Here is a 23,945-nt window from a genome sequence, read left to right as displayed (position 1 = left end):
TTGGCAGGAACAGGCTCAGGGAGGGGCAGTCATCTGCCACGAGCAGTAGAGGGTGAGGGAAGGGAGACAAAACAAAAGGCACCCTATAGAAGAAAGCCATAGATTAATTATAAAATGCAGATTGGTGTAGAAACACCGTCTGCAAAGCCTGTGACTTTTTGGTGACTTGTAATTTTCCCTTTTGAGTATGGCATTAGACCGGATGACCTTCTGACTATAATAAAAAAGCCTTCACTTCATATACAAAGGGTAAAAGCCAGACTTTAGAAAAGTGCATATCCTGCAGACCCAGTCAAAATGTGGGGCATTGTCTCAAGCTGTGGGATAGGGGGGGGATCTGGTCATCCTAGTTATGACTGCCCTCTGCAGACAGATGTGTATAACTGCTGCAGTGAAGGTTAAACCAAAAATGTGAGACACAGTCAGCTGACATAAGCACATTTTCTCTGTAGCGCTGCTTGCATAACATTTTCACAAATAACTCGGATACGTGTTTATCGAGGTGGGTCATAAATCGTGTCCTTGTACGCGGGCGTGAACGCGCATGAACAACACGCAGGGAGAGCGTGGCGCGCGTGCTCTCCTTTCCGAGCCAATCACATTTTAGATAAACACAATGTTGCGTCATTGTTATTGTGGTAGTTGGAGCTCCAGCTGCTTGCAGGCATTTCGCCACCATTTCGCTGATATATAGGCCTTTAAACCTGCGGAGACTGCATTATACCGCTGCAATGTCACTACCGGTGGACACTTCCTCTGACGAGAGTCTGCAAGGTGAAGTATTTACGCCGAATATACATTGCCAGTGTTGTTGTTAGCGGTAGACGATAGTTAAACACCACGAGTAAATAACGTCACCTAGCCTGACCACGTGAAAAGCCAGTCGATAGGGGTGTTTAGCTAAATAGCTAGATTGAATCTCAACTCCACATTGATTTATATACTTATAAGACGTGTAGACACAGCTATACAGGGTAGGCCATCGTTCCAGTTAGTTATTAAGGCTAATCTGCAGAGTTGACACGATGAGAATGCCTGCAAGCTAAGAACAGTCCTCATTTGTTTATTGTTCCTTTTTGCGCAGAGACTGCATGCCCATCCTAGCCGAGATAGGCCTGTGATGCAGTACTGGATAACCGGGATTCATGTTTAAAGACTTTGCATTTGATTTAAGGTTCCTGGGTTGAGCTGCATTTCAGTGGGAATGGCTCCCAAAGTGCCAGTCAACAAGGAAGCCAGGAGCAAATTCCCTCATCCAGCCTGGCGGCCGACATGGAGAATATGTTGCTAGAAGCACAGCACGAATCAGGCAGGAGCAGCTCCAGAGGAAGCTCTCAGTGCAACAGGTTGGTGGGGGTGGGCAGAAGGGGGAAGAGCAGTTCATGTTTTTCCTCTGTTTGTTGAGTAATATGAAGAAGTTGTGAGCTGAGTTTCCCTTATGTGTTTCCTTCTTCTTCTTCTTCTTCTTCTTCTTCTTCACAACAGCCCACGCAGAGCACAGACCCCGCTTCTTCTGTGGAAAGGCTCAGAGGGGAACAGCTCACAGGTACATTAAGCCTTTCTCACAGCCGAAATTTGGACATGTTATAGCAGGCAAGGGAAAGTAATCTTAATTATAATGGCGTTCCACTTAAAGGAGGTCCTTACTTAACAGCTGAGTCAGGCTTTTCCTGCTTTGACAAGTCGAAAACAATCTGTTTACTTTATATGTAGTTTTATTTGTATGCATTATTCATAACTATGTTAAAGCTGAATGTATTTTGACATGATTTTATTATTATTATTTTTAATTAATTTTTCTCCTTTTAGTCAGATGAAGATTTCCAAGAGAGAATACGGGAAGTTGAGAACCTGATGAAGAAAAATGCTGACTGGATCTGGGACTGGTCTAGCCGACCTGAGAACAGTCCACCAAAGTAAGTAGTCATATCACAATTAGAGATAATCTTTTACCCCAACTATAATTATTACATGCCATGATTTGTAATTGTGATTCATAGAATTTGAAATGATGTCTGTGTGAGCAAAGGTGCCGGTGTGACATTAAACTGGCACTCACTTGATTTTAATGTATTCAGAACAATGAAAAATTAATGTGTCGCTCTGTAGGGAGTTCCTGCTGAAGCACCCTAAGCGCTCAACCTCTCTCAGCATCAGGAAAACCAGCGTCATGAAGAAGGGAGGCTTTCTCTCTTCTGACTTTCTGAAGCTTTTCCTTCCATCATTTATCATTTCCCACATACTCGCTGTTGGCTTAGGGTAAGCAGCATCATTTAATCTTTAACTCAGGCAGTATGTGAAAACTAAAAACAACTGTACGGGAGCCTCTTCAGTTGCTGCAGGAACTGTTGACCCACTAGACCTGATGTATTCTATTTTCACATAAATATTGGGATCATTTTACATGCACTTAAAATTGGTATTTGTATATTAACTGATGACCAATCAATAATCTCTTAACATTTGCAGGATTTGCAGGATAGAAAAATGACAGTGTCATCATAACAAAACACTGAAATATATGTAAAAATAAAACAAACATAATGATGTTTAGAACAGTGCCTGACTGGATAAACAGCAGTCCAGTTCAGTGTCTGACATTTTATAGGTTTAGGTAGGATAATCCCTGAAGTATATCACCTTCAAAATGACAGAGAATATAATTGTCTTTATTTAGGAGCCTGTGGTTATTATTCTATAGAGCATTATTTCAACACATCTTATTTTGGACTTTTACATTAAAAAACTACCACATAAACTCACTGGCCACCTGATTAGGTACACCTTAAACAAATTGGTGGAAATGTTCTTCAGAGATTTTGGTCCATATCAGTGATGCTCTGCTGGTATGAAGGGGCCCAAAGTGTGCCAAGAAAATATCCCCCATGCCATTACACTGCCACCACCACCATCCTGAAAACTACAGGATGGATCTTTCATGTTGTTTATAGCAAATTCTGTTTTATAACAAATGTTTTTCCAATTTCTTTTTAATGTCCAGTTTTGATGAGCAAATGCAAATTAAAACCTTAGTTTCCCATTCTAAGCTGGAGAGGCAGCGCTTCTGCATACCTTGCTTGTAATGAGTTATTTGAGTTACTGTTGCCTCGCCATCAGCTTGAGGCAGTTTGGCCATACTCCTCTGGCATCAATAAGGCATATTCAACCAGAGAACTGCTGTTCAAGTTTCTCTTTTTCAGGCCGTTTTCTGAAAACCCTAGAGATGGCTGTGTTGGAAAATCCTACTTGATCAGCAGATTCTGAAACATTTAGAACAGCCTATCTGGCACCAGTAGCCATGCCACGTTCAAATTCCCTTGAGTCACCTTCTCCATTCTGTTGCTTGATTTGAAATTCAGCAGGTCATCTGGGCCATGTCTGCATGCCTTAATGTTTTGAGTTGCTGCCATTGGCTGAAAAGTTGTACCTAATTTGGTGGTCATTGAGTTTGCATTTTACCCGGTTAAAAAACTATTTCAGTAGATACATATAGTCAGTTGTGTTTATGTTTTAAAGCTGCATCTTAATTTCTCTGTTTTCTTCTTTCCTGGTAGGATATATATTGGAAGGCGCCTAACACATCCTAAATAGGATCGTGACGCTTGGCACTACCGCATCAACGTCATGCAACCATCTTGGCATGCCTTAAAACGGGACCTTCTAATGATCAAGGGAAATGTAGTAGCCATGTGACATGGTCCAGTTTAATTCAGTGTTCCACATTTCCCACAGCAGTGTGGAGAGTTAAGATCAGTCATTGCTGTTTTTTGGGTGTAAACCTCTGAACACAGCAGTGGCCAGTCCACTTCTCCTTGCTGCAGTCCCTATCCTGGACATGACTGTTTTGCTTTTTGCTCCTAAAATTCGCACACTGGGGGACCTATATACATATATTGTATATCACTGCGTTTTCTTCTTTTGATTGAACTCAAATCACATTTGATTTGAAATAATGCAAGCAGTTTTTTTTTAGAGGAGGCAGATGGCTCAAAGAAATTTAACTTGACTGTTTTATTTGTTTTGGGGAATCTTTAGAATAGTTGATGGCACTCATTACTGATTGCTTAGTTGTGCAATGATAAATTGTGATTTAAAAAAAGAACAAACGGCATAGAAGTGGCGCATGTTCATCATGAAAAAACATTAAAAGTGTGAAACATATGCATGACCTTAACTGTGTTACAATTGATTTAATTCACAATGACGCAGAGCAGGCGAACAGCAGATGAACACAATTAAAATTTTATTGAACTTTGGTCAAAATAATAAACAAGTGAATACATTGCCACCATGTTAGGAATCAATGGACAAAGACAATGCATTATGTGTTTGTTTTAATTTCATCAGTATATTTTGTGTAGTCAACCTTCATTTCTGCGTTCACAACTACAGAGATAAGATCCACATTTGCAATATGCGGTTCAAATTTGGGTGACATCCCTAATAAATGAGTAAGGGCACATGTATGAGGCCTGTCTTAATGTCCTACTTATCTCGTGATCCGGAGGCACTCTATCACAAACTGTATGGTGTGCAATTTCCTCCTCGGTGTTTTCATAGACAGCCACGTGTAGCAGCAGTATATGAGGACATAACTATAAAATAGGATTTACAAATAATGCACATGAGGTTTGTAAAACATTGGGGGACGTAACTTGTAGCTGTCTCTGATAGAAGTAGGTATTAAGGCTGCAGATTCCCTTTGTCCTGGACCCCATCTTGTGCAGTGTAGTTTCCAGCCTGCATCCTAAACGTGAGCAAAAACTAGAACTTGAATCTCTTGACACAAACACGTTATATTATCTCCAACAGTGGTTCTCAAACTGGTAGCCCCGAATGGTATTTCCTTAACAAGGTTTTCTTGAGATCTGCTCAATAGACAGTGGTGTGACTGGAGATTTTTCCACCTCTCTACAACATAAAAACATGCAAAGCAATAAACATGTTTTAATACATACTTCTAAATTTAAAAACACGTCTGTAGATTTAGTTTCTTTTATTATGTGGATGACAAGGTGTACTTGAGTAGATACAGTCAGTGAAATTATGTCACCGTATTGACTGGGGTAAAATAAGAGAAGGGGGTGGGGTTCGGGGGGAGAAACATGTCCGCTTTTCCAAATTCATGGCCTTTTCCACCAGTTGTGTGGCCTGAATACATGACCAATGGGGGAATGTTACAGTTAGGCTTATTGGCCATTAATCCGTGCTTCAGAGGGCCCAAAAACTTTGAATTGATGATACAACCTTGACAAGACGTCATTTTTAAGTACTTCCAAGAGTTCTGTCGTTAAATTGTGAAATGAAGGCTTAAAATGTCAACACAAACACCAACGTTCAAGAGTTTGACCTCTAGGGAGTGCCGTTCTGTCAATTAGACCCGAACTGGGCTTTCTGGGTCAGGGGGGCATGTCGATTGCCCTGGTGCCAAAGGCAAAAACAACCTAAGCTCAGACTCAAAATAAAACAGGCCTATGGATCAACCTCCTGTGGCAAAAAAAGTAGACACGTGCTTTCAAATTCTTCACCAGGAGGACAACAAGGCTGTTTCTTCTTATACAGATAGACAAGTAGTAGGCTTAACTACACAGGTACGGTAAAAGCCCTATCCTCTGGAGCCCCAAATCTTCTAGTTGATTTTGTCCTGGAAAATGTACAAGTTGTTGGTGGCTGCCACAGCTATCACGTTATCTTTGGGGTGCCAGGCAGTGTGGAGGATCTTCTTGTTGAAGTCCAGGCTGTCCACGCTGATCTCGTCCTTCTTCCTCTTGCCACCGGTGGACACTTTACGTGGTTTAAGTGTGGCCCGTGGTTTGCTGCTCTCTCGGGATGCCTCCAGTGTGATGTCCCGCCTGGTGTTCCGGTCAAACATTCGAAAGAAGTTGTTGTAGGAGCCTGTCATGATGGCACTGCCGGACAGAGTAAAAAATAAACTCAATGTTTTAATTTATTCCAGTAACACCAAAAGTTTGACCACCGATTGATATAACTTATAAGCCGGGAACAACATTTATAAAAACAGTAGTGAGTGAAATGCTTGTCCTTTGCAACAGGAAGGAAACATACCTGTCACTGCCATTCCAGCAGCACTCAAACTTGTCAAAGATGCAGTCGTTTTCATACAAAGAGCAAAGCTTACTGCGAAGATATTCATGGACCTGAAATGAAACAATGTAAAGTGAACTGTTCAATGCTTTATCTTACATAAAACATAGCCTTCTGCATATTTAATCCATGTTGCAAGGCTAACCGGTACCTATCAGCCTCCATTAGGAGTTTGCATGTCATTTCTTGATAGACCATATCCCTATTTGGTTATTACTGACTTTAGGAAGTCTGACAAAAGTTCTGACTTATATCTGAAAAAGCACTATTTCGAGCCTTAATCAAAGTTGATCTTTAGAAAAAATAAAAACCAAGTCCTAGAAAAGATCACAAGTGTTAATGTAATTTAAAACTGAATCCCCGGAAAAGCATGTTTAAGCACCTGATACGTCTCCACTGGCCTGTTCTCCATGTTGAGGTCCCAAACTTTGACGGAGAGGTAGTCACGTGTCATCATATAGCGTCCGCTGTGACTGAACTTCACGTCTGAGATGGAGGAGATGATCTCAGAGAAAAAGGATCGGCTGCTGGGATCCTCTGGTTCCTCAAAGACTTAGAAAATAAAGGGAAAGGGCGAGGGGGGAAATCTTCAAATTCTTGAATGAATCTTTGAGCTCTTAATTGAATTACAGATCACGACAAAGAAACTAGATTAACAGGTAACAAATGCATCTTTGAAAAAACAAAAAACTAGACAAACTGTCAGACTAAGGTTAATTTCAGAAATCACTGCACTTTCAATTGCTCTATTTTCCAGACAGACCGATGGCTTCACTACAATACGGTAGAAGTACTTACACTTTGAGTGCCTATCACAGAGCGCTGCCGCTCGCATGTCACACAGGCGGATGGTTCCTTTGCTACTGCTGTACACAAATACATTGCATTGATGTGGATGGCACTCAGCAGCTGTGATTACTTCTGTCAATTCCTCCATGTTGGCGGGCTTGATGTCTACAATATCTGTTAGCACACTGTTAAGGAGCTAGCAGTCTTATATTTTACATTGATGCAATGCTATTAAAACTTTAAGACACATCTAAAAATCAGCTTTCTGATATTAAAAAAAGGATACTAAAACTTCTGTCTGTGATTTCCAAGTGCCATAGATTTATTCTTAGGTCATCTGCAGAGAGGTAAGTTTCATGATCACTATTTACAGAAATGGAATTAATGTGATAGGTGTGCGCATTTGCAAAGATCCTCCGTGGGCTTGCTTCTACCATGAGATCCATTGGCATCAGTACTGGTACCTGAAATGTACAACAATCAATTTTAGAAAGGTTATCACATAGAGTTATGCTCAGAATGAGGCTGGTCTGAAGGACGGCTAAACACACCCGTAAAGAGGTGATTCTAAAGGGGTCTCTGAGTCGTCCGTCTTCATCCTTCAGATTGTAACCTTCTGCTCGTTTATCTCTTTCACTAATTTTCCACAATTTGATAGTTTTATCTGGGGAAAAAAAAGGAAAGGCTTTAGGAGAGAGAACATAGTGCTTCATTATCAACAATTAAGAAAAACAGAAAAAAAGCTCTTACCATTTGTTGAAAGTAGAAAGTGAGCAGCATTTTGTTGTGGTAGCCATCTTATTTTATTAATTTTTTCCTCGATTTCTAAACTTTTCAAATAATCAAATTCTGGCTCGTGACTCTGAAAAGTGCTATAGACGTTGTACTCCCCACGCAGGTGTGGACGATTCTTAGACTGAGGGGGAAAAGGCAACAAAAACAACACTGTAATCATGGTATTGTTTAGGGCATTAAAAAAAACAACAACAGCAAAAAAAACAAGATTTCATCATTACTTGTTCATATTTTTGCATAAATATGTAAAAAAAAAAAAAAAGCTCATTACAGAAAATAGCACAATAAACAACAAGCAAAATAAATAAAAATACATTTTCGGCCACTCACTTATTTACAAGTGGGCTGCCCAAGTGGGTAACTCCTTATACCGGTATTTGATTCTGCATAGTAGACATTAGTTGGTCTTCCTGAGACAACCCCAAAAACCCACAGACCAAGTCCATGTATAAACTACTACACTGTGGAGCCACATGTAGATTTTTCACAACAGTTCCATTATGGAGTACTAATGTAAAACACTATGATCATGGCATTGTGCTTTTTGAAATGCCCTAAACAATGTTTAATAGCACATTTTCATCGTAGCTTTACCATATTTTCCATAAATATATGAATAAACTGAGAAGAACTATTATAACACCTTCCCATGATAGTTTAGTACCTTAATATTTAACCTTAAAACCAAAATAAATAAAATATCCAGTTTGAATAACACTCACACTTTGTTCCTAGCCAGTGTTTCTGACAACTGTTTACTTCCTAAAATATACATGCAGGCTTCAGTTCTTACATGCAGTTTTATTACGCATTACATTGTTCTGTGCTGTGTGCTGATGAATGCATCTTATGGTATATGTGAGCACAACAAAACAAATTCCTATAAATTGTATTGTTGAAATGGATACAATAAACTTGGTCTTTTATATGTTGTGTGTCCCAGAGAGCTCATTCTGCTCATCTGGATGTTGCGTTTTGAGTGGGAGGCATTCATCCAAATGACTTCCTCAGTCTCAGCTGAGTGCAGGTTTCCCCAACCCTTATAGACACTACATTTGCATGATGATCTAAACTGGCCACTGACTAACAATGGGCTGTAAGGTCAGTTTTATGATCATTAATAAGCAAATACTGCTCAGAGAATATTTAATATTTATATACAACAACAGCTTAGGGCTTCACTTCTGGCACGGTGTTACTGCTGTGTGATCCTTACCTCTTGTTCATGCTGAAATATCACTACTCTGCCTCCCTTGTCTCCAGTTGCCAGTAGCTCTCCAGAATAGTTGAACTCAACGGTTGAGATTATGTCAGCTGAAAAGACAAATTGGTGTGAATCAGACCTCACAGCTCAGCTTCCGCACTGTAGTTGGGATGGCAGCTAGAATGCTACTGTGATGGGCTGCAGGCTGAGTCTGGTCCCACTGTTCTTATAGAAAATTTAAAATACCGATAACCACATAAAAGCACGTACACCCATTAAGGTATGAATGAAAACAAGCATGATGTCACTCGACAATTTATGGACGCAGCACATTGACGTCACGGGCACGGTCGCTCCCCCTTTAATAGTTTAGCCACCACCTAGCTCATAGCGAGCTAGCGACACACAGTAATCTACAAGGAAAGGGCGTTTGTGCAACTGATCCACAAACAAGTCCACACTAATCACGAGAGCAGTCTTGCAAAAAAGCACGCGCGTCCATCCGCCGTCAGCTCTCGTGCACCTCAAGTGAATCCCACAGAGAACCATCATCAGACCACCTAGCTAGCTGCCCACCACTGTAGCCTAGCCGCCGAGCTAACGTTAGCCACATACCTTCCGCAACATCTTCATCTATCGCTCCTTTTACTTGAGAGAAACACCACTGAAAATCATTTCCTCCTGCAACTCCTGCAAAAAGAAACCAGGGTTAGTGTGATTCCAGCTCGTCCTTCATCGGGCGGTAATAATGACCTGACAGTGACACAGTTTGACAACTAGCAACTTAGCTTGCCAGCGCTAACGCTGGTTAGCCAAGTTGCAGATTCAGGCCATCACACACACCAAGTGAGGTGGATCCTTTTCCCTCCCTTTAAAAAGTAGCTTACCCGCCATTGCTTCATTTAGCAGCTCTTGTTGTACACAGCTTCCAATGCCTTATCAACCAGTGCGGCGCGCTCGGGGAGATAGATAGCATCCACAATCAGTGTGAAGACTCGGGTCCAGATCTGTCAAGACCACGGAAATTATCCGTGATTTTTTTTTCTTCCAAAATGGCGCACAGTACATGGAGAAATGACGTCATGCACACATGCCACATCCTGACTCCATCCATCCTCCTGAGCATCATATCAGTAAATGTGCATTTTCACTGGATTTTATATCCACCCAGCTTTGTTTCAATGAATTGCATGTTTTACATATATGGTTATTGAGGATTTTTAATCCTATTTAGCTGCCCACTAATGAGCAGGACAAATACAATTTACACATCCCCGCCTGGTTATTTTCACTGTGACTGAAATAAACAGCAACACATGCAAAAACAACTAAGAAAATCTACATTTTTTCCAGTCATATATCCACTGAGCAAATATGTTTAATTAAAATTATTTGCATAGCAGCCTATGAATAAGAGTTAAACACATTTTTGTTTGCATGTTGAACGTTTTTTGACATTTTAAAAAATACATTTTTATTTTTTATAATTTACATGCAAAGTGTGATTTTGAGTAAAGCGTCACTTTGAATTATAGTGACAACATGTAGTACCTCAGCCTGTATTGGATGGTCAATCGGTGACATCTAGCGGCAAAACTGAGAAAATTCAGTTTACTCCGCATCCAGTATATAGTTTTCACTCGATTTTAGTCTGTATCCTTTTCTATTTTTATATTTCTTCACGAAGATAAAGGTAAAAAGAGTCTGACAAGTCCAGTGAAAACAAATGCAAGCCAGTGTTATTAGAAAGAAAGCTGCCACTCAAAGAATCCAGAATTTAAATCTATGAGAGAATTTCACAACAATGTAAGTGAGCCTTTTAAATTAGTTTCATTGGCTAAAACTGGTAATTCTGCACATGCAGTTTCAGTTTTCTATGACCAAACAAAAGTAACTTAGATAATGATTCAAAGTATATTAGGTTAATTTGATATTATTTCAAATACTCAGTGTGATTTTTAAAAGCTACAAAATAATTTTTAAGCTATTTTACGCAGAATCAACAAAAAAATATGCTGTGTATTTATTTTTTAAATAGACTGTCTGCAGTGTGATGTAGTGCATACAGAAATGACTGCTATAGATGGTGTATTTTTTTTTAATTAAATACATATGGTGATATATATACACAGTTCAGTGGATAAATGCCAATAAGCAGATATGAAAAAGCATAGTCTAAAGCTTGTTTTTATTCAGCTATCATAGCGTGTGTTTTTGAAGCCAACTCATCACTTGCACTGACTTGAAGTTTGATTATATATATATATTTTCCCCATAGTTTATATTTGGTTTTTGCAGCTGCACATTGTCCAGGAGGTGGCAAGAGAATAAAAACGATGTACCCTTGAAGACCTGGGCCAAATCCCACCAAAACCTTCTCCTCGGTATCTCCCAAGCTACACATCGTCTCATCACTCACACAGAGTCCCACGGGAAGAAGCAGAGCAGAGGCCTGGAGGTTAGGAAGACTCTCTCACTCCCTCACTCTCTTTCTCAGTACACCTATATATCTATATTTAACTATCTATACAGGTACAGATATATCTATTTATTTGTCTATAGAGATATCTATATAGATATAGCATAAAAGTAAATGTTCTTATAAGGTGTTGGGTCAACACCTGCCACCAGAACAACTGCAGTACTCCTTGGCATTGATTCGGAAAGTTTCTGGAACGCTACCAGAGGAGATGCTTTGATAATGTAGTGGTGAGCACTGTCTGACCCTTGCAGTAACTCTTGTCTCCAAAATGACACATCTATCTATCTATCTATCTATCTATCTATCTATCTATCTATCTATCTATCTATCTATCTATCTATCTATCTATCTATCTATCTATCTATCTATCTATCTATCTATCTATCTATCTATCTATCTACATCATGGACTGCGTTGCACTTTTCCTGCTCAGTTTCCACACATGAATACATAATGGGTGTAAATTATGCATTTTCTGAAAGTGCTGTCTGAAATGCAGTTGACTAATGTCAGTTTACCAGAGAAACTCTACAGCACCGGCTTGTGTATTGATCTCATTTGCAGTTAGTAGATGTGAGGGCATTTAGCTTTAAATTAACAAAAGATGGTCCACCAGTGTTTCATAAAACCATCATTATTTTAACAACCGCTTAAACCTTTTAAAACACCCTTGACTTCTACGTGTGGAGCCCTGTGCACCAAATGGGTTCGTTGTGTTTTGTACTTTGATTGCTTAAATGTTTGACTAAGTGGACCGGTGTGTCAGTCATTACTTTGTGAATACAGTACAAACACATCATGATTTGAAAGCAGTAGGTGTGTGGGTGTAGACGCCACACTGATGTCCAAATCAGAATAAAAAAATAGGGCTTTTAAAAAATTAAAGAAATTGCTGAATGGCGATTTTTCGTTAATTTAAAAATGTCTCTTTATAACGTGTTATACATTGAATTAAACAAAACTGCTGTCCCGATAAGACTGCATTATTAAAAGCAAGTGAAGCAGTTTCTGTTCACCATCATTGTGTGAACGTGTAATGCCCGAATGCAGCCTAATTTATGATTTAATAAACCGTACAGCTTAATCGTTGTGTGCTTTCGAAATGTTCACGTTTGTACGAGTCGAGCGTTGTGGCTGTGACTGTGTGTGTGAGTGTGCTGCCGTGCCGTAGCTTCATCAGGTATAAGGAGAGGTGTTGACTTTATTCCGAGCCTCCAGTAACACCACTGACTCTGATAGTTCCCCATCCCTGTGGGAATTCATTATAAGACAGCTAGAGGCTGCTTGTGGATGGTTACTGTGCTGCCCGTATGTTAACTTGTCGCTATCGCGCAAGGCAAACATGTGGTGCAGCTGCTTTCTCTGGCTGTGGGCAACCTGGAGAGATTGATTGGTGAGCCTTCTGTTTTATCCAGGATCAGGGCCACATTCAGTAGACATGGTGCCTCCGGAGAAGCAGCCATTTTCCCCAGAAAATATGGCTCATTACCAGCACAGACAAAATGAAGGTATATTGACTTTTTAACATCTTACAACACACCTATTCCTGGCCCGTTTAACAAAAAGCGTTTGTTATCCTGGAAATCTTTACTTCATCTTATTCCCATGTTACTGAATACAAAACCAGCGCTGATTTCAACATGAGCTAATCATGCCCAGGTTTATTTTGCCAAAAATCACACACATCGCAGCTACTATCCTCACCTATTTCTCTTTGAATTTACACACACAGTCATGAACATAAATACCCATGCACATTCATTTTTGCCCGGCACGCACAAACATACCCTTCCCCCACATTTGGTCAATCAGACAGTTTTTAACACAAACCATTGGCCAGTGGATGTGTCTGCTCTGCTCAGGGGCATAAGCTCTGTCCAGACCCTGAGTCCTAACACACACACACACTCCCTCTCTCTCTCGCTCAAACACACACTCTCTCACACACACACAAACAGCAAAAGACAAACACAATCAATTATTCAAGACTCTTGTTTTGGCTCATGTGTTTTTTCTTATTATTTCTGTTCTGTTGTCTCTATAGTATCCTCTGGCAACCTAACAGCCAGGAGGCCAGATGAGTGAGATATGAGGCCTGATGACTTGAGGTCTGTGTATGTCTTTGTAATTTAGATGGCAGAGTATAATTTGCATGCACAGCCTTCAACATCGTCTCATTGTCTGAAGGAGATTATCCTTGCGGCTTGCCACAGCCGCGGGTTGTCAAAGACCTGGCTTCTAAGACAAACCTTTGTCTCCTTGTTTATTTCCCCTATGAGTGGAAATTTTCAGTGTGGTCATTTAGTGTAGCTGAAACTCACACTGAAGCACACAAGCGATCAGTGAAAACACTACACCATCCTTTATCATAATCACAAGTAGCCCTTAAGCCCTGTACCTTTGCATGTACGCTGCAGTATGTAGTGTATGTTTTACATACAGGGACTGTCATTCTTCAGTGTGCAAATTTGTGCACTAGATGGCACTATGGCACTTATTATTCAGTGCCAACAGATCATTTCCATTTTGGAGGGTGAGTGTGTGTGTGTGTGCGTTGGTGACAAAAGTGATGATCACAAACAGCTTGTTTTCCCAGACACGATGTTAATGCTATCATAAAGAACCCCATACCCACTCTTATTTATTTATTAACTCTTTTGACCTTTAAGCAGAAAACACTTGTTGTTGTGCCTAAATTTTATGTGAAGTATTTTTGAAAAACACAAAACCGGACTAGTGTTGTTGACTAAAGTTTGCGTCTCCTCTAACTTGACACATTCAGTGATTTTTTTTCTTCTTAGGGCTCAATTGAGAGTCAAACAACTCTCCTGAAACAATCAAAACAGAAAAGAAGCACATTGTAGAGATGTATTATATGTGAATCCTTGCTGCGATGATGTCCTTGTAAGAGATCATATTGTAAATAAGATGGGTTAAATTGCACTTGTAGCTTCCTTTCAAACAGTCAGGCTACTCTCGAGGGGAGACAAGAGAGCGCTGCAGACTCTACCTCTAATAACGCTAGACAATGAGATCCCAGCTCATAACATAGGCCTCCACTATATAGAACAAGTAGTGGGGGCTTAGCAGCTAATAAAGTGGCAAGTCTTCAAATCCATGTCAGAAGAGCAGAGTGCCACGGGGACCTTTCATAACACTTGTATGTGCAGGTTCCAGTGCAGTGTAAAGGTTACACATCCACATTGTACTGATCTAACCTGATGAATTGCCTTAAGCCTCACAAATTTCAAGGCTGTGTTTCTTATTTAAAGAAGCAGAACTGAATAATTCTCCCACTCTCTAAAAGATGACAGGTGAAGACAGGAGTGTGGAATGAATATTTGAGATGCAATACAAAATCGACTGTGTGCACTCTTCCCTATTAAAGCGCACGAAGCAGCAACACATTTAAAGCTGTTCAGTTTAATTTGAATTTGCTTTTGTTTTATATCTGATAAGCGTGTTGTCGACAGAGGTAATTTTTCTTTTCAGAATTATAATACACATCGGTTTTGTTAATTGAATCATGCTGCCCTTTGAGTTCACAAAACACGGGCTCAGTAATTAGCCTTGATTGCCTGGTCTGTGTTTCAGAAATTGTCGCTCCCGCTTTCTCTCTAGTGAACCTGTCCTTCACTTGAGCACAGACACTCCTTCAGCATTTCCACCCACTTTGTTTGTGAGTCTTTGATCCACAGTATTCCAGTTAAAGTTACACCCATGTGCTGCAAGTTGAAACTTTCAGTATTGTTGCTCAGGGGAACCTTATACCCGTGGCGCCTTCTGCTTTTGTCCTTCCCTTTAGCAACAGAACTCTCCTATGGTCCTGGACAAAAGACTACTCACGACACCATTTTATGATCTCTGTGATGATACTGTTTCCTTCTCCTGCTTGCACGTTGGCTTGGTCTGCTCATTATAATCCAAAATGTTTATGTCAGGAAACATCATTTGGGACTCTCCCGAGAGACAATTGTTGATTTGGAGTAAGGGATGAGAAACTATAAAAGAGACGCCCTTTATTCTGAGATGCGACAAGAAAACCAATCAGTATTTCCTCCATATTCACAATAACATAAAAGTATGAAAAAACAGATGCTGCCAAGTTCATAATTGAATCATAAAACCAAAACTCTAATTTATGTTTTTCTCTTTTTTCCAATTATATTGATTCAGCTGGACTACACTATACAGCAATTATCAGACTGAGGATGATTGCGCTTGTGCACATACGTAGCATGCATATGAATTTATTTTTGTGTCGAGTTACACATGCATGCTAAGTATAATTGACGCAACATTAAAAAACATTTTCCATAACAACAACACAATCTGGCGCGTGAAACACTTAAAGGCAAGACCAACAAATACAGTATATTAAAGTAGAGAGTAAAGTGCCGCGATGTCTTGCCTCTCCAGTCTGTCTAATCACTATGTGAGTGAAACATTCATGGTACACTAGATCAGTTCAATATTTAATTTCTCAACAAAGACTACATGATGGAACAGATGCTCAAACTTTGTATGTTTCTCAGGAGAGCAAAACTCACTTTCATGCAGCTATTGAGTACAGAGATTCTGATTGTGTACAGGCTTTGTGTTGACTTCTTTTGGGCTCTTCACCTATGCACTAAATGTACAGTGATGGCTAAGAAGATGCTCAAACATACTAAGTGTGCACAGTGAGTCAGTGTTCAAACCACAGACTGAATACATCAATTGTTTACATCCAGGGGCACTGAAAAACTCATGCGTGGAAGCACATTAGCGATGCACCAAGGTTGCCCTTTGCCTTTATGTCACATTTCAAGTGAAAATTTGACTTGGCATGTTTACATAGGATTTCTTCATCTCCCTTTTAAACCCCTATGGGCAAGCTGAAGGTGAGGGGAACTAAGATTATTATCCCCCGTTTCTCTGAGGAGCTTTTCTTTATGCACACCCTCACAGATGTCGACATTTGGTTAGGCGGTGTACATAGAAGCCCCAGATTATCTAGCGCTCCAGGAAGTCTGTTTAGCTAAAGTTAGGAGTGGTTACTTTCCTGCACCTTTTTAATTTGCTCTGGTGTTTTGTAAGCTAGAGACCCCGCTACTTAGTCATACATCTGTGTTAAACGGGGTTCAGGAGAAAAATATCGGTGATTGAATACTGCTGTCCGTTCAAAAACCAGGTCTTAGTTGTACTGATGTTCACATCAATAAGCTCCACTTGTGCAGATGTAGACCTAGTCACGGGAAGCGTAACAGATGGTGTACTATATGTCATAATGCTATAAAATCCAACAGGAATTGACAATTGAAATCCCACCCCAGAGTTTGCCTCTTTTAGCTTTGGCATAATCTTCTCAGGATTTCAATTGCAAAGTCAAAGAGAATAGTCTAGCACATGGGGACTAGTTATCTGGGGCAAATACGGTCTAAGGTTGACAATGCAAAGGCTATGTTTATGTGCATCACACTTGCTATACTGAATGTTTCCCAGAGTGCAAGAACATCCTCCCCTGAATTCTATTCCTCTTCCCACGTCCCAGTGCTGCCGTGGAAAGTAGGCCAAGTGAGCACCAGGGCGTTGCTTTTTTAAGATGATCAGTTTGTCAGTGTGTTTTTGTGTGTGCTCAGGACGGCTATTCATGTGGCTTGACTCTGTAGAACAAAGACCAGCATTATACAATTTGCAGCACTTCCAATAGCAAGGAAAAGGGAGAGGTTGGAAAATAGGGACAGGACAAGTGTGGATGAAACAAAGACAAAATCTGGCTTGTACTCTAATTCATTTACTTCCTCTTTTCCACCTCTTTGTTGCAGCAAAAAGGTCCCTTGCCAGTAACACTCCTCTGCAGGATCATACTGTACTCTGGCTGGCATGGATTATTTTTAGCTATTGCTGTGCAGCTTTCACCTTGACTCCCTCTGTCTTGACATCATAATTAACATTTCTGTTAATAGTAACACAGTCCGATATTAATAATCTGACTAAAATCAAAATGCATTTGTACACTTGCCATCAAATATGTATCTCCTTTATAATGGCAGCCCCTAAAGGAGAAAAAAGAATTAGAGGCACTGATGCAACACGTTGAAAATATATATTTTGATCTAAGTAACTTGAGAATTATTAGTCTCTTGTGGGTGAGGTAGTATCACTGTGAGTTGGCAACACCTCCATCCTGGGGTCAACAGGCAAATTAAAGGTCTCTGGAGTACTGAGGGAAAGGCTGCTGCCTGTTTGGTCATGCATGCACAGGCGCTCTAAAAAAATAAGAAAAAAAGGGAACAAGGTTAAAGCTGATGCCTCCTCTTCTGGAGGCCACTTTCCCCGATGCAACATGTGCCCACATCATACTTACTGATGAGGGTTTTTTTTTTTTTAAACTGACCTTTAAAGTCGGATTTTTGCACCCATTTTTCTGAGTGTCACAGTCTGTTTGGCAGTAGGGCGCCTATGTATTAAGTTAATATGTTCCGATTTAGAGCTGAATAATCAAATTTGCCTCACTTCCATCAGCGCCACTGAGAAATGTGAGGCGGCGTGATAACTTTTTATTTTTTTTAAATAAAGAATTTTAGATAGGCCTACAAAACAGTGATGGACACAATCAAGACCAGGGCTGTGTTAAGAACGAAGGTATCCTGGGTATTTGGTCATGTGTATTTTGGTCTAAATTTCCAGGGGATATTTTAGATGTTAATAGCCCTGAAGTGGTCTCGGTTTCTTATTTAATTTCTCTCGCCTTCTTTAAATGTAATTCGCCCACAGACTGCGCCGCGAGGCTCTAAACCGCGCAGAAACTCTCTCATCATTTCCACAGCAGAATGGAAATGCAAATTGTGCGCACGGGCAATGCCCTTGACAGAACTCACCACTGCACACAATTAACATGAACACTCTGACAGAAGTTAGTGACGAAACGTGAGGTCACACCAGCACTGTGTCAAATAATGTTTATTTCAGACACACAATAAACACATCAGAAATAATAATAATAATGATTATAATAATAATAATAATAATACATAAAAAAGCGTTCTTTCCTTAATTTTTTTTAGCCCTTTAAATATCTGTTAATTTTTCTTATTCTAGTGGGACAAAGATCTTTAAAAAAATAAATAAATAAATAATTTTTTATTATTTTAAAAATAATTCTGTTGCTTTTTAAAATATTACCTGAATTTGAAAAAAAAAATGTAGCTCGTGGGGCAGTGGGGAAGCAGTTACATATAAACCAAACTTGAGATTTTTCTATCTTGTCACTGAACAACACAGCTGCCTCATATCGACTCCATGATCTCAAGTGTAACCAACGAGGGGCGCTGTCCGTCTATTAGCTCCAACTTGACACGAACAGCCTTCATGATTGATCTCATCACTCTTTGATTTTTTTTTCTTACTACAATAATTAAAAAATATCGTCAAAAATGTATTTTAATATGAGATATCGAATTTTAAGCGTGCATTTATTAGGCCGATAACTTCTAATAACTAAAGTTTGCACTGAAGATTTTTTATATATGTGATGCGGAATCAAGCTATTTGGTAATTTAATTAAAAGGGGAAAAACTGTTATAAGTGATGTGTATTTTTTTCCTCCCTACTCATGAGAAAATTGTCAACGCACAAGCATCAGCTGGAGTTAATCTTTTCTAATGCAGCTACAAGTGACAGAAATTTTAAACAAAGGCTGTAGGCTGAAGCTCCCTAAATGAGTTTTCTTTGCGCGGTGTAACTTAAATTTCAACTTCAAATATTTTCACAAAATATTGTAGCTCTAAACAACGGAACAGGCGCTGTTAGCTGTAAACAGTAAGTGGGCTGATTGCCTATTTGTTCCATATGGAATTTGGAATAATGCCTAACTGTGGGCGTACTTGATAAATATTTAATCGAAAAAAAGAAGAAGAAGAAGAAGGGGGAAAAAGATCACTTTAAAACAACCTCTGCGATAAAGCCGTGAGGGAACTTGCTTGGTGGGTGCTAATAAAATTTCCTTCACTTCGCTTTTTACCAATCAATCCATTAGGAAACAATGCAGGTGAGCATAATGAAAGTGTTGTCCCAATAAAGTGCATCGATGGACAGCTGGGCAGCGGCCGGCTGATTGACTTTGCCTTGACATCTGGGAGGCCCGCTGGCCCCTGGCACGCGTATAGGCTGATGTCGCCATTTACATGCAAATTTAAGGAGATCATGAGGGCCTCGCCCCGTAAATTCACACACACACACACACACATAGACACACGCACACAAAAAAAGAAGACGTCACCCTCAATACGGAGGAAGCTTGTTCCGTCGAGACGGGAGGTCTTCTAAAGTCACCCTGTAACATTTTTTTTTTTTTGAGTGGAAACCACGCGTCCCGAGGAGTGGTTTTATATCAGTGGTCAGGCCCAAATCTTTGGGGGTTCACTCATTGTGATCACTGAATAGAAAGAGTGAGATAACAGGGCCCCCGTGTTATCAGCCGGTCATTTAAACGAGCATTCAGGCTGGCTTAATGCGGCCAAGATGAAATAGTTTGCACTTGTTTCCCCTTCTCTGTCACCCATCACTTACCTCCAGCATGCTGTTGAAAAAGTGGATTTAAAAAAAAAAAAAAATCTTAAGGAGGGTGGGGGAGGGGGTGGGTAATAAAAAGAAAATGTGACTGAGATGGTCTAATTCCACGGCCGTGCAAAGTTTTCATGCATGGAACCACTAAAACAAACGGGGATCAACATTTCTTTTATTTTGATGCTAACATTTCACCTAATGATGAAGAGCGCATTTTCCACGGTGTAAGCCCACCACGCAGATGATCCCACAGAATGAGCTGAGACGGATTCAGGCTCCGCGCCTCAGTGTGTGGAGCAGCTGACTCCCTCTCTCCACGTCCAGATGGCTCCTGCACACAGATTTGCATTCATTTTCCTTTAATATCTTCTGAAATAGCGGGGCAGCTGCATTTGTTGTCAAATACGGTTTAAAACTCCCTTTCAGGACAGCATCGTTACCTACGTGACGGGTGTGGAGATCCATTTTCCCTCTCCAGTCAACAGTATCAGATCTAAGAGGATTTGTCTCAAAGTCTCCTAATTTGATAATCAGATTTAAATCGCCTCGGTGCGTGTAATCAGGGGTTAAGTTCTAATAAGCGACTTGAAACTGTGCAAAAAGCACAGTGAGTTCTGTGCAAAAAAGATATTTGCAATCTCGGTAGAACAGACAAAACATTTGCAGCACGCGTCTCGGTTTGTTTCATCTAAGGGGGAAAAATACAATTAACAAAGAGCACCCATTTGATTTCATTCTCATATCTCTTTACCCCCACAAATTGAAACTTTGAGTTATCTTAAAAATAATAATAATAGTAAAAATAAAAAGTTTTTAAAAAAATCTACAACCTCGTTTTGTGACTGGGCAATTTGGCAATAGATTGTGTAGAGGTGAAAGCAACAGCTTATAATTCACTTATCTTTGGCAGCAGCTATTAACCCTCTGCACCAGCTAGATAGATTGCTCAGGATATAGCACACATCTCTCTTCCTCGCACCCTCCCCTCTCTCCTTCCATCCTCTCCCCCCTTTCACCACTAATGAACCGAATTGCTTGCTTGTCCCTCTCGGACGGAGTCGGACATGTAGGCAGTTGGCTCTTTAAAAATGATTAAGATGTTTCTGATTATTAGGTACATGGCGTGCATTAAATGAGGAAGACATAGAAGCATGGATTTCCCGAAGTTTGTTTAATGTCATGAGACACCGACTCTGATTTTTAATCTATGAAGGAGGTCAAAAGACCTGACTTTAACTGCAGTAAATGGCACCGCGATGTGACTGATTTGTTTTGACATTAATAACAAAGATGCTGAAAAACTGCGTCTGATTTCCAAACTTTGCTCCCTTCTTTGGATTTTGTGCGCAAAAACTAAAACAAATAAAAATAAAAAAAATCTGCCCGACTGCCCCAGCGAAACAAATGAGTCAAATACCTGTTGTTAAAAAAATGATCAATGAAAAGTTAATGTAAATTAAAATATTTATAATCATGTGTGATTTTCTGATTTCCGCGTTATATTAATTACACCCTAATTGCAATAACATAACCCACAGCACGCGGTCACAGTACAAAATAGAATATATATCAATTTTATGAAGAAACGTAATCTGCTCTTATTGAAATATGATTTATGGCCTTTAATCTCACAGCCACTGAGATGCTTTCGATACGTCAGTGAACAAACAGTCTCATCAAGTCAATTTGTAATGATGTTAACAAATTTAATCGAATAAATATATCAAATGCTATTAATTTTAATCCATTATAATAAAACTAATCACGGAAATTGCAATCGGTAGGCCAGCTAAAAATAATAAGCAATGAATTCCGAGTAATTGTTATGTATTATTATTATGATTATTTTATTATTATTATTATTTTCCTCCTCATTATGTGTGATGGTTACACCCGGTTGAATTTTCCATATCATTAAAAAAATCAAACTCACCACATATAGGGCCTAAGCAAGAGGAAAAGTGGAGCGAATGAGTGTTCTCAAGCTGCTGCACTATAGGGCTGTACCCGTACAGTGGAGCGCCACTGCCTGACAGGAACCGTCAGAGCTCCATATATGGTCAAAACCACGCCCCTTCAGCGTCATATTCTGACAGCGCCTCTCCCGTGGGTTTAGAGTTTTGGCTCCCGGGAAAGATTTCAGTCCTCGGGGAAAGAGGGCTTAGTTTTGCATGTTCCCATCCATCCTGCACGACGCGAAAGGGCCCCTTATCCACCTCTCCTGTGTACTAGGAACACCTCCACTGGTGATCAGCCTTTGCCTGTGTTTGTCTTGTGGAGAAGCAGCAGCACCTTTTCAGGAGTGGGTTTTTTATTCAACAAGAAGTCCTGAAGGTTTTGGATGCGGTGCTTCAGGGATGTGGGCACTTTGAGAGCAGCATCACCCACAAACACAAACAACTGCCATCGATTTTTCTGTGAATAGCACAAAAAAAAAGAAAAAGAGAAAAAAAAACAGAGGAACAATAGCAACACAAAAAAATCTTGTCTATTGAACAATTCACTTTTCCAGTCTGTGGATACCGCTCTAACTAAGTACAGCACTTTGAGAATTGTTCACATCGGACGGACTGAAGAGGGAGGCAAGACCTGTGGACCGGGTTTTCCCTCGCAAGTCTGAATCGGCTCTCGCTACTTATCCCGTGAAAAAAAAACCCCTGAAGGATAACACGCTTGGACGTTTATTTGCCTAATTTCGCAGGAGGCTCTTTTTCACGCAAATTGTCCTAAATGTTTGGGATTCAGGAAACTATACCGCGGGGTGGGACGACGATGAAGGAGGAACCGCTGGGTGGACTGAACTCGGTCCGCTCCTGGATGCACACAGCTGGGGTGGTGGATGCAAACACAGCCGCCCAAAGGTACGCATGCCAAAAAGCATCTGATTTTTCTCACGCATTCCCTCCTCATCATATCGACCCCTCAATCCCCTGAATACTCTGTATCAATTACGGTCTCCCAATAAATGCCCCCCCTTCGGCTTTCCCTTCTTTCATTACATCAGATTACCCATTATTGTGACAAATCAAGAAATCTCCCCCGTACTCAAGCGTGCTTCTGCATCTCCAATGTTTCCATCAGCTTCTCCATCATCTAGTATCCCCGGTGTCCGGTGCTTAACCGAGATGGTCTCTTGTTTTCTCCCCGCAGCGGTGTCGGCTTGGCACGGGCACATTATGAAAAGCAGCCCCCTTCCAACCTCAGAAAATCCAATTTTTTCCATTTCGTCCTGGCGCTGTATGACAGACAGGGTCAGCCCGTGGAGATCGAAAGGACAGCTTTTGTGGACTTTGTGGAGAAAGAAAAAGTAAGCGGCGTATTTTAGAATACATGCACCTCTGTACATAATCAGCACATGTATCGAAATTATGTACTCAGAAATGGGCAATGGGTTACTAAGGGGAAGTCACGTGTAATATTGATTTTCTTTAAAAAGAAAAAAAGGAAAAAAAAAGAAAAACTCAATTGCTTGATGACAGAGGGTCATTTTAGCATCTAAAGCCGTTTCTCTTCTTTAGCACCAAAACTCTGAATTTATTTTTAAACGCACAGACATGTGGTGGTGATGGGCAGTTGTTTTCCTGATTGCTGATTTTCACAAACTGTTGTTTTCTGCAGGAACCAACCAGTGAAAAAACTAACAATGGGATACATTACAAACTACAGTTATTGTACAGCAACGGTGAGTGAAACTGTCTTTAATATTTTTACAAACATGTGAAAATGCATCAGTGAGTTTGTCTGTGTGCGTAAAACCACACTTAATAATAATAATAATAATTATAATAATAATAATAATATTATAAAATTATAATCACTGTCTGAACTCTTAGATTTTAATGAAAAGTTCAACTTTTTTCTCTTTTTTTGAAGGCTTTATTATTATTTATTTTCATAAATTCATTATCCAGAATTCCTCAAAAATTTAAAAGTGCTCCTCTTTTTCTCTCCCCAGGCGTCAGAACAGAACAGGACCTTTACATACGGTTAATCGATTCCATGACGAAGCAGGTAAGCTGC

General features: G+C 40.1%; 3 protein-coding genes across 10 annotated transcripts in view; 2 read left to right on the top strand and 1 right to left on the bottom strand.

Annotated features, from left to right (window-relative positions):
* Positions 1–604: 604 nt before the first annotated feature.
* Positions 605–4,460, top strand: bnip4 (BCL2 interacting protein 4). The gene is made up of 6 exons (XM_003438275.5): positions 605–774; positions 1,175–1,346; positions 1,486–1,546; positions 1,810–1,916; positions 2,110–2,259; positions 3,555–4,460. The coding sequence occupies exons 1-6, from the start codon at positions 732–734 to the stop codon at positions 3,589–3,591; spliced, it is 570 nt and encodes a 189-aa protein (XP_003438323.1). The 5' UTR covers positions 605–731; the 3' UTR covers positions 3,592–4,460.
* On the bottom strand, positions 3,736–9,985 carry LOC100697745 (protein phosphatase 2, regulatory subunit B, delta). The gene is made up of 10 exons (XM_003438276.5): positions 9,781–9,985; positions 9,509–9,583; positions 8,906–9,003; positions 7,645–7,810; positions 7,446–7,558; positions 7,181–7,358; positions 6,904–7,068; positions 6,488–6,657; positions 6,067–6,158; positions 3,736–5,909 (listed from the first exon to the last, which is right to left on the bottom strand). Exons 1-10 carry the CDS (start codon positions 9,785–9,787, stop codon positions 5,630–5,632), a joined length of 1,344 nt encoding a protein of 447 aa, XP_003438324.1. The 5' UTR covers positions 9,788–9,985; the 3' UTR covers positions 3,736–5,629.
* A 12,112-nt stretch (positions 9,986–22,097) lies between these two features.
* The window catches only part of LOC100698009 (transcription factor COE3), a 67,836-nt gene continuing 65,988 nt past the window's right edge, over positions 22,098–23,945 (top strand). For 3 of the 8 annotated variants that reach the window (XM_019366739.2, XM_013271650.3, XM_005474236.4), the window contains exons 1-4: positions 22,098–22,786; positions 23,076–23,232; positions 23,544–23,607; positions 23,881–23,936. In XM_019366739.2, the coding sequence (XP_019222284.1) occupies positions 22,656–22,786; positions 23,076–23,232; positions 23,544–23,607; positions 23,881–23,936 (408 nt within the window). In that variant the 5' untranslated portion in view covers positions 22,098–22,655. The remainder of the gene's footprint in view (positions 22,787–23,075; positions 23,233–23,543; positions 23,608–23,880; positions 23,937–23,945) is intronic. The other 5 variants (XM_019366740.2, XM_013271652.3, XM_005474237.4 and 2 more) reach the window with 4 other exon arrangements.

The sequence above is a fragment of the Oreochromis niloticus genome, linkage group LG13, assembly GCF_001858045.2.
Source record: "Oreochromis niloticus isolate F11D_XX linkage group LG13, O_niloticus_UMD_NMBU, whole genome shotgun sequence".
Taxonomy (NCBI): Eukaryota; Metazoa; Chordata; class Actinopteri; order Cichliformes; family Cichlidae; genus Oreochromis; species Oreochromis niloticus.
This window is presented reverse-complemented; position numbering and strand designations above follow the sequence as displayed.